The sequence below is a fragment of the Delphinus delphis genome, chromosome 5, assembly GCF_949987515.2.
Source record: "Delphinus delphis chromosome 5, mDelDel1.2, whole genome shotgun sequence".
NCBI classification, from domain to species: Eukaryota; Metazoa; Chordata; class Mammalia; order Artiodactyla; family Delphinidae; genus Delphinus; species Delphinus delphis.
Genome location: NC_082687.1, coordinates 41,232,838 through 41,245,751, shown reverse-complemented (window position 1 = coordinate 41,245,751; position 12,914 = coordinate 41,232,838). Strand labels below are relative to the sequence as shown.

The window sequence follows — 12,914 nt, the reverse complement described above, 5'->3', positions numbered from 1 at the left end:
GGCATGGGGCATTTGGGTTTGTTGAATTTTCTAGATAACTCAGGGTTAGTCTGAAACACTCCCTTCTTTACCTTTTTTTGTTGTCTCAACTCTTGTTGTTGAAACATACATAATCCCTCATTGTAGCATATAAATAAATCATTGAGTCTTTAGGGATTGTACATATGCATTGTCATAGGCTAAACAGCTTCTAAATAGCTATTAAGGTTTTGCAAGATGTGGGAGATGGCAAGAGACTGAATGTAAACCAACCCCAGACATTGTTTCACTAGTTTCTTTTCATTGAATTCCAGGCATAAACTAATTTCACTGAGATTTTCTTTATTTCTTCCTCAGTTAGTTATAGTGCAGAGAAAATGATCTGATTTAATTAAAGTTCTGGTTTGTTGATCCTAGTAAGTGAGTCAACAAACCAGGTCTTATTATAACATTTTATCATTTTGTGCTATCTCTTTTCTCACACACAACATACCTCTTGGTTTAAGTTTCAGCTTTAGTGATACAGGAAAGGTAAGTTTATTAATTATAATCCAGTTTTTTTTAGGAATCATTTATATCAGTCCCAAAGCGTAGGATACTTTAATTTTAACATGGCTCGGTGCTAATGGTGGTTGGAGAAAGTTGGTCTGCTAGTTTTCAGGTATCATTTAAGGCATCTTTTTAAAAATGAGTAAGAAACAAATTTTGTGTTGTTTATGATTTAAAGGCTGAAGAGGACTCCCACCTGGATGGGGCGGTTCCGATCCCAGCAGCATCCGGGAATGGGGCGGATGACCTGCAGCGGATGATCCAGGCCGTGGTAGATAACGTGTGCTGGCAGATGTCTCTGGACCGGAAGACCACGGCGCTGAAACAGCTGCAGGGCCACATGTGGAGGGCGGCATTCAAAGCTGGGAGCATGAAAGCAGAGTATGTAACTCCTCAAGTGACTCTAAACACTTCACTAGCCACCAAAGCAAATACATTTTCCACTAGTCCTTTCTCCAGTGTAAGTTGCATGATTTGCCAAGTAGATAAAATCAACATTCTTTTTATTCCAACAAGTGAGTGAGTTATTTTGTTTTGTTTTTTCAAAGCTGGGATAAAGCATTTCACCCAGATAAATCCCCCAGGCCCATGCCTGGCTTTGTGTGATGGTTGGAGACTTTTAACTCAAGTCTAAAACAGCTTCCTAGATGTAAATCAACTATACTCCAATTAAAAAAGGAAAAAAAAAACCCACACACAAAAAAAACAGCTTTTTAGAAAATGGCAACTTCCTTGAACTAAGTCATATCTGATCCTTAGTGTATGAGTGACAGCACTGTTGGGCTGCTTCCCAGGATTGAAAGTTAGATTACCTGCTTTCTGCTCTGTTAGAGAAGTAAGAATGCTATAAAATTATGCACCCCGTCACTGTGGGATTACTCAGTGTCAGCAGTGCCACTCTGTTCTGTGCTCTTACAGCAACTTCCAGACCTCGGAGTCTTGATTGTGGGGTTCCTAAGAGCACTCCTGCCGAAGGAGACCCGTGAGTCCTATGTTGCTATATTAAGAAATCTTAATAAGTTGCTGCCACTAAGGATTTCAGGGCATTGCCTGATGTAAACCCTAAGATCCAAGACTGTTACTAGCTGCCTATATTTCTTTTGTTTTTCTGTCAACTGAGATGCCATTCCTTACGTACTTTACAAGGGGCTTCCACCTTTTAAGGATGCTTTAGAATTTCAGGATAAGCCAGTGATGTGGAAATAAATATCAGTTAGTTCACTTGGTAAAACACTCAAAGTATTGGAGTCAGGAGATGATGCTCACAGGAGTTAGCCCGTCCTTCTCCTGGTTTTAGTTCCTTAATTATAAAACCAAGGACTTGAAATAAATCATCTTTGACTTCTAAGCCCTGCTTTGGAGCAATAACAATCTGCAAATTCAACATGGACTAATCCTGTCTCTGAGTGCAAAGTAACATACAAAGTAACAGTTACTGCTTGTTTTGAACTAGTAGCTAATCCCTTTTCTTCATTTTGTTCAATGTTGTTTCATCCAGTAGAAGACTTCTCTGACATTTTCCAGTTAATCTTTTATAGATGACTGGTTCCACATCCCAAGTTGCTTGTACTTCTCTTTTCACCCATCTCCTGTGATGTTGTCCACTGTAGAGTTGGTGAACAAGACTGTCAGGAATCTTGCTGATTAGCTAATGTGAAATGGTACATGTCTGTTAACTGCTTTGTTACATAATTTTTTTCCTGTATAGTAAAACCTAAGGTTTTCTTAGTTCTCAAGAAACGTAGTTCTGTTTTCTAGCTAATCAAAGATTAATAGCTTTGAGCCTCCAAACATTTTTTTAATTGTTTGGGTGTAGATCTTTCTAAAAGCATTTCCATGCTCTCTTAAGGCACGCTGGACATAATTGAACCTTTTCTCGTCATGAATTATATCAAAGGCACACAATAGTACACTACTATTGTTGTTTGCTTTTTTGAATTTCTTGGCAATTCAAAAAATCCCTTTCTCAGGGAACTGTATTCAGTATCTTGTGATAAACTATAATGGAAAAGAATCTGAAAAAGTATATATATATATATATATATATATATATATATATATATATATATGACTGAATCACTTTCCTGTATACCAGAAACTAACACAACATTGTAAATTAACTATACTTCAATTAAAAAAAATTCCTTTCTTATTTTATCTCTTTTTCTGTAATCACTTTTTACTGTCCTTAGTGTGGCTGTCTGTCAAAAACTCTTCTCCCCTCGACCTAAATTACTGCTTCTAATCTACTGTGACCCTGGAACTCTGGGGAAACGCTTATTAGATCTGCAGGAGTTCACAGTCTCATGGAGGTGCTTTTCCTGGCCACCATTTGGACACAAATAGAGAAACTTGTGGCAGCTATTTGACTGGTTTCCATTTGGCTGGAAAACATGTTCCTTCATTTCAACTTGGTGGTCTTCCCTCTAGGTTCTTTGAAGATGTGGTTCCAGCAGTCAGGAAATGGAGAGAGGCTGGAATGAAGGTGTATATCTATTCTTCAGGGAGTGTAGAGGCACAGAAACTGTTATTTGGGCATTCTACAGAGGGAGATATTCTTGAGGTAGGTTACCCGATTACTTTGTTTTTTTGACACCATCAAAGCATAAAACAGTGAATGTGAGTGCTAAAGTTATAAGCTAAGCAGCATTCAGATAATTGCATTTACATATGCTATGCAGGTTGTAAAAAAGAAGTGGAAAAACTGGGGAATACATTGTGGAAGGGTGAAGTGTAGCTGTGGTACCAATCTTTGCATCAGGGGTTCTTAAACTTTGCTGTGCATAAGGATCACCTGGGGAGTTTGTTAAAAATGTAGATCCCTGGGCCCTGTTTCCTGGCAAATCTATATCAGAAGGTCTGGGCTACGGTTGGGAATCTGCATTTTCAAATATCTACCCTAAGTGATTCTGATGACAGTAGTATTAGAACTATATATATATATATATATATATATATATATATATATCTCACAGATAAATAAGACCTAAGCTAGCTTGTAAATCAGCTATCTTGTCAGTATTAGAAAATCATCAACCCAAAGCAAAGGAAACTAATGGCTTCTTTTGGTTGTTTAAAGTATTAGGTAAGATGTAAAAGAGTGGCACATGCCACTATCCCTCACAAAAGGGCACACAGACTTCTTGAATGCAGGAGACTACATGGTGGATTCATTTGTTTCTGGTACTTTGGAGAGAGACAGATTTTATTTTAGCAGATTCAGCATTCTTCTGTAAGAGAACTGGGCATGTTATTACACAGTGATTACTTAAGGCCTCCTATTAACATTCCTTGTACCTGAGAAAAGTCTTGCTAGCTTTTCTGTCCCACAGTCCCTACGTCCCCTGGAAGACAGGGTAGTCATTGGAAAAAGGGACTACATTTAGGACTTTAAAAAGAAATGCTGACTAACTGAATACAGGCTGAAATTAGTGATTCACAGTAGTTTACTCAGCCAACTATTTTTTTTAAATAAATATTTATTGACCCTCTACCATGTGCAGAGAACACTTTGACTTTGGAGATTGTCATAGTCTCATCTTACTTTCCTGCTTTTCATCTTAGTTCTAAGTCAAATATTAAATCAGTAGTAAAACCCTTTAATTGCTTGTTAACTATTCTCCTCTGAATACAGATATAAGCTTCTTTTCTGCTCTCTCTGATGAAATAGACAATAAGGTGATAGTAGACAGGACACAGTAATTACCCTCCGAGTTCAGTAATAAAACTTTATTCTACACTTGCTTAGTGTGAGGCAGACTTCAGAGAGAAAGAAAATATGCAAAACAATTATTAACTTTAAAAATCACAATATTAATATTACCTTAATTTATCTTTGTTAGGCTTATTTTTAGTTTGTGAAAAGTTCTGAAAATATTCGAAAGATCACATCATAATAGCTGATCCTAAATGTGAACTTATTTTAATGACTGTTGGTTAAATTAGTAAGTTATATATTTGACCCCAATTATTTCTAAGATGTCAAGGGTATATATGAGCTCTTGGGTAGAATTTAAAAATGTTTTAATTAGAAAATGAAGGTTTCTTGAAAGTAAAGTAATAGCTTACTAATTAGGCAGGTTAGAGAAATCTGGTCATTCTGGGATCAAAAGGACAATGTTGAGAACCTTTCATCGGGTGAAACCCAGTCTAACAAGTAGTTTGAGTGAATATAGTGTTTTAAGGATAGGAAGTAGGGCATATATATTTTAAAAGATTTTGGATACAAAATTAATGCTAATGGAAGAAGGCCAAGATTATAAAATGATCTTATATACATTGAATTGGTAGTTTTCTTTTTCCAAATGTTTATTTCTATAAAACCTTAGTTTATATTTACTTTTTGTAGCTTCCATAAAATTCTCTATGAAGTAGACTTACAGGGAATATTTGTTGAGTGGATGAAGTCACTATGATTGTCGAGTAGTTCAGAGAAAAGGGATGAGAGACAGAGGGGCTGGGTTGCATGTGTGTTAGTAGCATCGTTCTTTCCCCTTCTCTGTGTCCAGCTTGTGGATGGTCACTTTGATACCAAGATTGGACACAAAGTGGAGAGTGAGAGTTATCGAAAGATTGCCAGCAGCATTGGGTGCTCAACCAACAACATCTTGTTTCTGACGGACGTTACCCGAGGTGAGTAATCTGACTTCTTGCACTGTACACTCCAGGGTGGGAGCCGAGCCTGGCACTGCACACGCTTTGCCTTCGTAAAGAAAGTTTATGTGGGTAGCCCTGGAAAATGAAGCAGGTTTATAAAAGAAAACAGTGAAACAGCCAACCCACCTCCCTCTCCATCTACCCATCCTTGGGGGAAGTGGCATTGGAAAGATGAATTTTTCTCCTTTTAACATGAAATGGGGAGATAACAGGCACCCAGCGGTAAGGGTGGGAAGGAGCATGCAGCCAGGAGTATGAGGGTGGGTGTGTGGCCAGTCCAGCACAGTCAAGTCACAGGGGACCTGCATCAAATGTACTTAACAGCAGTGAGATCAGCTATACACCCTCAGCAAAAAAAAGTGAGAGAGAGAGAGAGAGAAGTCTGTAGTTGGAGCGATTTTGCCTCATTTTCCTGCTGGCTGATGAGCACTGCCCCTCAGCGAGGAGGAACCTCATTTCTCCCTTCCCTCAGATGGGCTCAGGCCCTGGGCGCCCCTCATGTTGTAACCTCAGCCTCACTGCACACGGATCTCATGTTTAAAAATTGGCATCTTTTTTACCCAGCATGGCCCTCTTTATATGATATACAGTGCATTAGCACATGCATTATCACTGTAAGGAGTGAATGTATGAAACAGCACATACTGTACAGTATCGGCAATTTAAGTGATTTCAAGAGCAGGTTTTTTTGCGGTACGCGGGCCTCTCACTGTTGTGGCCTCTCCCGTTGCGGAGCACAGGCTCCGGATGCGCAGGCTCAGCGGCCATGGCTCACGGGCCCAGCCGCTCCGCGGCATGTGGGATCTTCCCGGACCGGGGCACGAACTGGTGTCCCCTGCATCGGCAGGCAGGCTCTCAACCACTGCGCCACCAGGGAAGCCCTCAAGAGCAGTTTTGACCAAACGTAAAGCATACGCTCAAGCATCTATCTGTATGAGAATATGAGTCCTCCAGAGAGTTACAGAAGGAACCGGTAGTGAAGACGGAAGCAAGCAGCAGCAGGCGAAGAGGTCGGGGGGTGCTGGGGGAGGTGGGGGGTCCCTGCCCCTGGCTGGCGAGGCTTTCCCAGACTCCCCCTGCTGGCTGCAGCCTTTGATCTTGTGGTCATTTTCCTTAGAGTCTGTGCATCTCTCGGAGTCCTACTTTGGTGTATTTGTAATTGCACTTGTGTTGGAGGATAATTTTACATTTTTGTGTTTCTTCCATTCATCTTGGATCATAAGTTTTACCCTTCGTTTACCCATAGTACAGGGCTTTATGTACAGTGCAGCTGCTCTGATACACTACATCTATTTCACCAGGCTCAAGAAGGGAAGTAGGGAAAAGGAGCGGAGGGCAGGGGCGCTCTCCTATCTGGTGGCTCCGAGGGACTCCTGGGCCCCGTGGAAGCAGCTTCGGCAGTCTGTAGTTGACATTCCTCCCTCCAGCCCTTCTGTTAGTTGTCGCAGAACTAGAGTCACTCCCACTCACTGGGACTTTTCAGAGATATCGCCCAAAGGCAAACCCAGGCTGCTGGCAAAGGCATCTTATCTCTGCTAGCGTGGGTGAATATATTCTTTGTCTGCTGCTTTGGTTTATCATGTTAGGTACAATCTGTAGGCATATAAACAAATATATACTAATTTGTGAAGCAGTTTAAAAAAAATATCTTAACCAGCATAGGTCATCTAATGTCTTCAAGAAGTCATAATGTGTGTTCCAGAGAAAGAGTGGTAGACAGGCTTAATTTTACCTGACGTACAGTTGACATTCAGTAACTGCTAACATCTTTGTTAAATTTCAATCCTTGGTGAATCTAGACTGGAATTTTTGATCTAGGGAGATGGTAGCAAATCACAGCCATTTGTTGTTTGGAATTTTGAAAGCTCAGTAGATTTAGCGGAGACCTGCCCCTGCTACACGTCCTGGTTTGGGTCAGCCTCAAAGTGCAAGGTTCTACAAACTGTCATCTTATTTTTCTGCATCCTGGAAGGCTTTGCATTTGCGTGTCTTAACTGCACTGAAGGTGAGAGACAGACGCGTGGACACACAGCTTCAAGGTTCACTGTGTAACCAGCTGGCCAGGCTACACCTATGTACCAATAGCCATTTCACCTGGCCTCTGCTTTGAACTGTCAGCGTACTGTAAATGTTTGCCTGTCATATTTCTGTGTATAAACCATTTACTGATTCAAAGCTACATTTTACCCTCTTCCTTGAATGGCTTTTTGGGGCTTTGAGTGGTGGGCTGGGGAGGTCACTTTACTATCTGTGTAGATAAAGGTGTGAGGAATGATAATTTAAAGACCTCTTGCTTTGTTTTGCTCCTTATGCAAAGGAAATAGGTCTCTTTCTGGTGAGTTTAGCTGGTTTAACCTGTGAATTGCTTTTCTTTAGTCATTCACGTAAACAGGGCTGTTGGAGATGAAAATCCATGGTTTGCCCTATATTTAATTCCGCTAGGATTTTGATCGGTGAGTGTCTGCAGGCTTAGAATTAGAGATCTGCTTTGTGGCTGGAGCTCCCCACAAAGTCAGCCTGTCCCAAGCATTCTGGGATTGAATGCATGATTCAACCTGTGATCCCCAGACTCTCGCCTTATTCCCTGCTTTTTGGTTACCGCTAATAATTGTAACCCCTGCCCGAAGACCACTTATAGTTTCTTCATATTCTTGTCTTTAGCCACATTTTTTTTCTAGTTGCCATCAAAGTACATCATAATTTCAAGTCTTTCTCTTTTCACTTAAGCCATATCCTTAGGTTGCAGTCCCAGAAATTATTCCTATTCTCTTTAGAGACTAGAGATAATCTCCAAGTTGTCTCTCCCTTGAGTCCTCTGCAAGGAGGTTTTATTCCTGCCGTTCATCTCCTGCCAGCCCCGCTCCTGCTTAGGCAGTAGGGCCAGACCTGGGCTCACCTGTAGCTGGGACAGGGCCAGGCACCTGGCTACCTGCCTTGCTCTTTTCTATTGTCTCTGATCCTGTGTTTTAGTAGCACGTGTCCAGACTTCCACTGCCAAGGCAGAGTGGAAGACTAAGTTGATATCCCAAATAATACTCAAATATAGAAGAGAGAACTGAAAGACTTTTCCCTTTGGAGGGAAAGAAAAAAGAGGTCCAGGGTTTGAAGTCAACAAGTATTATTAGATAAGTGTCTCAATAATATATGAAAAGAGCAAATAGATGCTTAAGGACGAAAACTTGCCCCACGGTGATCTTGGTAAGAGGCTGAATGTGGAACGGCCACTAGTAAGTCCCACATGGATCGTGATGACTCAACGTGGTTGAGATCCTGGGTTGCTGGTCCAGAGGACTGTGCTTGAGGCAGCCAGGCTGGGAACTTGGGGTGCATGGAAGGCAATGCCTTTGCTGCTGGAGTGAATGGCATCTGCAGAATTTGCCAGAGGTGGGGATTTTGGAGCACTATTTTTGCTCTGGGAGGTGACAGTCCTTTCATAGGAGGTGGGTAGGTGGAAGAGACAGCTCTGCCCCATTTACTCTTTCTTGGTACTGCTGCCCTTTAATTAATGCATTCCGTTGCTCTGGCTGTTTTCCACAGATTGAGAAACTACTGGGGTTTCTTATTACACCAGATCTGAATTGCAAAGAATGTGTTTCAGATTCTTCCCCAGTTTTGCTCTATCTGCCCAAGTATGCCCCATCTCTGTGACCACAGACCTGTGTCCTGTGCCCATTCTCCTACTGTTTGCACATGTACTTTATGTCTGCCTACAATTCCTCCTCTCTTGCCAGTTTTCCTTCCTTGAAATTTCTGATCAAAACTTACTATCTGTGCAGAGGAGTCATTTGTTAAATTGCAGGTCCTAATTCAGTAGTTGCACATTGGGGAACCTGACATTCTGTATTTGTAACAAGCTTCCACGTGATTTCCACACTGCTGGTCCAGGGACTACACTCAGAGCAGCAATGCTCTAGAGCAGGAGTTGGCAAAATTGTTCGGTAAAGCAGGGGATCCCCAATCCCCTGTTAGGATGCGGGCCGCACAGCAGGAGGTGAGTGGCGGGCAAGCGAGGGAAGCTTCATCTGCCGCTCCCCGTCGCTCGCATTACCGCCTGAACCGTCCCCCACCACTACCCCGGTCCGTGGAAAAATTGTCGTCCATGAAATCAGTCCCTGGTGCCAAAAAGGTTGGGGACCACTGCTGTAAAGGGCCAGGTAGTAGCTGTTCAACTCTGGTCCTTGTAATGCAGAAGAAGCCACAGATAGTACATAAGTGAGTGGGTGTGACTGTGTTCCAATAAGACCATGTTTACAAAAACAGGCGGTGGGCCATAATTTGCTGACCCTTGTTCTAGAGCACAGACCACAGAGTCTGACACATGATTTCAAATTTCACCTCTACCACTTGCTAGCTCTCAGTTTCTGCATCTGTAGAATGGAGACCTCAGGGTTGTTGTGAAGATGTAGATGGGAATGGAAGTTCCAGGAAAGCAGGAACTTTGTTTTGTTCGCATATCTCTGGTCCTAGAATAGTACCTGGCACATAGTAGGTGCTAAATTAATACAAGGTATTAGCTATTATCTTTCAGATGGACACAAAATGAGGAGGGGTACATAACCCAAGACATATTAGAGATATCCCCTCAAATACATAGCTTACTTAGTTTCATTTGACTAGTCCTGTTTTTACTTCCACGCAGTCACTGATCTTAAAACACGCTTAGTCCAATGAGGAGAGAGACAACAGGTAATAACATGTCAAATCATATTGTCTTGATAGGACTAAATACAGGGTGTTAATGGAGCACATAGGATGTTCTAATACAGATGGTAGTAGCTCTAGAAGATAGAATATTTGAGCTGAATTTTGAAGAGTAGGAATTTGCCAGACAAAAAAGATGGGCAGTCTAGCCAAGGGTTGTGACATGTTTGGGCTCCAGGTGTGAGAGTAGGTATTTCAGCCTGATTAGATCCTGGGATTCCATTTGCCCCATATCTGTTTAATTGGTATTATTCCTGACAGCCTGTCCTTTGGGAAACAGCTCAGTTCTCTGTAGGACTGATGGGAGGGAATGGAAGAAAGCTGTGGACATGGCTCTGTCTTTGTGCATTCATAAGTACTTAATAAAGCTTAGAAGTCTAGGACACACTGCCCTCCTTGTCTGTCAGTACAGTTAGTTATGCATTTGAAAAAAAATTTTATGGAAAAATTAAAAATTATATAAAAGTATAATAAGTCCACCCCCTGTGCTTGTCTTTTAGCTTCAACAGTTACCAAATCTGGACCAGACTTATTTGTTACATTCCCACATCCCTCTGATTATTTTGAAGCAAATCCCAAACATCATATTCTGCCATTTCTGACACATATTTGGATTTTCGCAGAGGCCAGCGCTGCTGAGGAAGCTGACGTGCACGTAGCTGTGGTGGTGAGACCTGGCAATGCGGGGTTAACAGATGATGAGAAGACTTACTTCAGCCTCATCACGTCCTTCAGTGAACTGTACCTGCCTTCCTCAACCTAGAGGAGGAGTTCTAAGGAAGACCAAACTGTCTTCACAGAGTTGTCCCTGTAGTCTAGTTTTATTCTAATGGTAAAAGTAACTTACTTAAAAAATACATACATACACATACATAAGGTATGTGTGTGTATGTTCAAATTACCTTTCACAAGCACGTAAGTGGGAAAAAGAATCTCAGTTCATTGAAAAGGAAACTTATTTAAAGATGATGCTTTATATGTAGAAATTGTTTGAAACCACAGCTCTAACCATTATTGAGGGCGAAATATAGTTGATAGAAGAAATTACTACTATACAGGTCAAATGTGTTATGTTTATCAAGTCATGTACCAAAATAGAAAGGTAGGTTTGAGAAGTTACTCAGAAGCCTGGTTATTTTAAAAACTAGAAGTATTTTGAAGACATTCCTAGTAATAATCTACTCCTCTTTTAAATTGTGAGTTAGAAGATTACAGCAACTGAATTTCAAGCTATTAACCTTCCCTATTGACAAATGAGAAAGCTATTTGTTTCTGCTCCAAAAGAGAGCAAAGTTGGGAAAGGAAACTCATTTGAGTCTTGATTAATCATATATCTGTTACTTAAGAAACTTGCTAATCGTTGTGGTACCCACAGCAAGCAGTTGCCTTACCAGTGAAAAAGATGCACTAATGTAACAGCTAAAATAGAAATGTGCTTCCTAATGTTTAACAAAACAGTCCTAACCCTGCCACTTATCACAGATTTCAGAGTTAACCTTGCTAACTACTTCTTAGCACAGTTTGAGAACATATGTTAACTGCTGTTTACTATTAAAAAACAAAAGGTTTGCTGAAATTTGTCCATAAGACCTAGAAGAGCCCTAATATCTAATGTTTTCTCTGAAATGGATATGAGAAATGTAAATTTTATAACAGCATTATTTATCCTAGTTCAGCCTAATAGGATGTCATGTCAATTTCATGTGGTAATTAATAAAAACATTTTCTTCTTTGCTCAGTTGTTGTTTTTTTTAAATAAATTTATTTATTGTATTTATTTATTTTTGGCTGCGTTGGGTCTTCGTTGCTGCGCGCGGGCTTTCTCTAGTTGTGGTGAGTGGGGTCTACTCTTTGTTGCGGTGTGCAGGCTTCACATTGCTGTGGCCTCTCTTGTTGCAGCACGTGGGCTTCAGTAGTTGTGGCTTGCGGGCTCAGTAGTTGTGGCTCGAGGGCTCTAGAACGCAGGCTCAGTAGTTGTGGCTCATGGGCTTAGTTGCTCTGCGGCATGTGGGATCTTCCTGGGCCAGGGATTGAACCCGTGTCCCCTGTGTTGGCAGGTGGATTCTTAACCACTGCGCCACCAGGGAAGTTCCTTCACTCAGTTTTATGTAGGTTTGCTTACTGCCATAAGCAGAAGAGAAACTGAAGAGAGATTGGACAAATAAGAATTTTAGTTTAGTTTTTTGCCTTAATCTTGTGTGTGTTTGTGATATGTGTGAATATGCATGTGTGTGTTTTAATGGAATGCCAGTAGAAAATCACTGACTATCATTTGAGTTATATATATATATATATATGGCTAACCTTAGTGGTTATTATTTCATTTGGATAGTAAACATTCAAGATATGAGTAGATTTCTTAGATTTTTGAGAATCTTATATTTGAGGTATATAAGATAATGCTTGAAGGAGGCAATTATTCTCCTAATTAATCAAGAAAAACTAATGAATCCTGGAGGAATAATTTTGGGGATGCTTTGAATAAGGAAAAGGAAGTAGCCTTGCAAATATGAGAGGACAGGGAATGTAAAAGATTTTATGTTGACAGTTATTATCTTCTAGTAGCTAATGAAGAAATCTAAGGACTATGAAGATACAGAAGAGTAGTGAAAGGGGAATGAATATACGTAAATCTTAGAAATGGGAGTAATTTGTAAGTGATGGTAAAGCCCAAATGGTAATTAAAGGATGAACTTCATATAGTTTCTGAAAAAGTTTATGAGAAGGCGAAAGAAAAGGGGTCTCTTAATGATAGTAAATGAACAATTGGAAAATTAAGGAAGGAAAGAAAGAAAATTATGCACCAGGGACTAGATTAGAAAGGAATTAAAGGAAAAGGAGGATGCTCAGTATCTAGCCAGCAGAGAATTGAGCTGGAGAAGTATCTTAGTCCATCTAGGTTGCTGTAACAGGATTCCAGACACTGGGTGGCTTATAAACAACAAAACTTTATTTTTCACAGTTCTGGAGGCTGGGAAGTCCAAGATCAAGGTGCTGGCAAGTTCAGTGTCTGGTGAGAGCCTGTCTCC

At 40.7% G+C, this 12,914-nt stretch overlaps 1 protein-coding gene across 2 annotated transcripts in view; it reads left to right on the top strand.

The window, feature by feature from the left end:
- ENOPH1 (enolase-phosphatase 1) overlaps window positions 1-11,619 on the top strand; it is a 35,796-nt gene extending 24,177 nt beyond the window's left edge. For both annotated transcript variants that reach the window (XM_060012278.1, XM_060012277.1), the window contains exons 3-6: window positions 707-909; window positions 2,959-3,091; window positions 5,037-5,160; window positions 10,509-11,619. In XM_060012278.1, coding sequence (XP_059868261.1) covers window positions 785-909; window positions 2,959-3,091; window positions 5,037-5,160; window positions 10,509-10,648 — 522 coding nt within the window. In that variant the 5' untranslated portion in view covers window positions 707-784 and the 3' untranslated portion in view covers window positions 10,649-11,619. The remainder of the gene's footprint in view (window positions 1-706; window positions 910-2,958; window positions 3,092-5,036; window positions 5,161-10,508) is intronic.
- The last annotated feature ends 1,295 nt before the right edge of the window (window positions 11,620-12,914 follow it).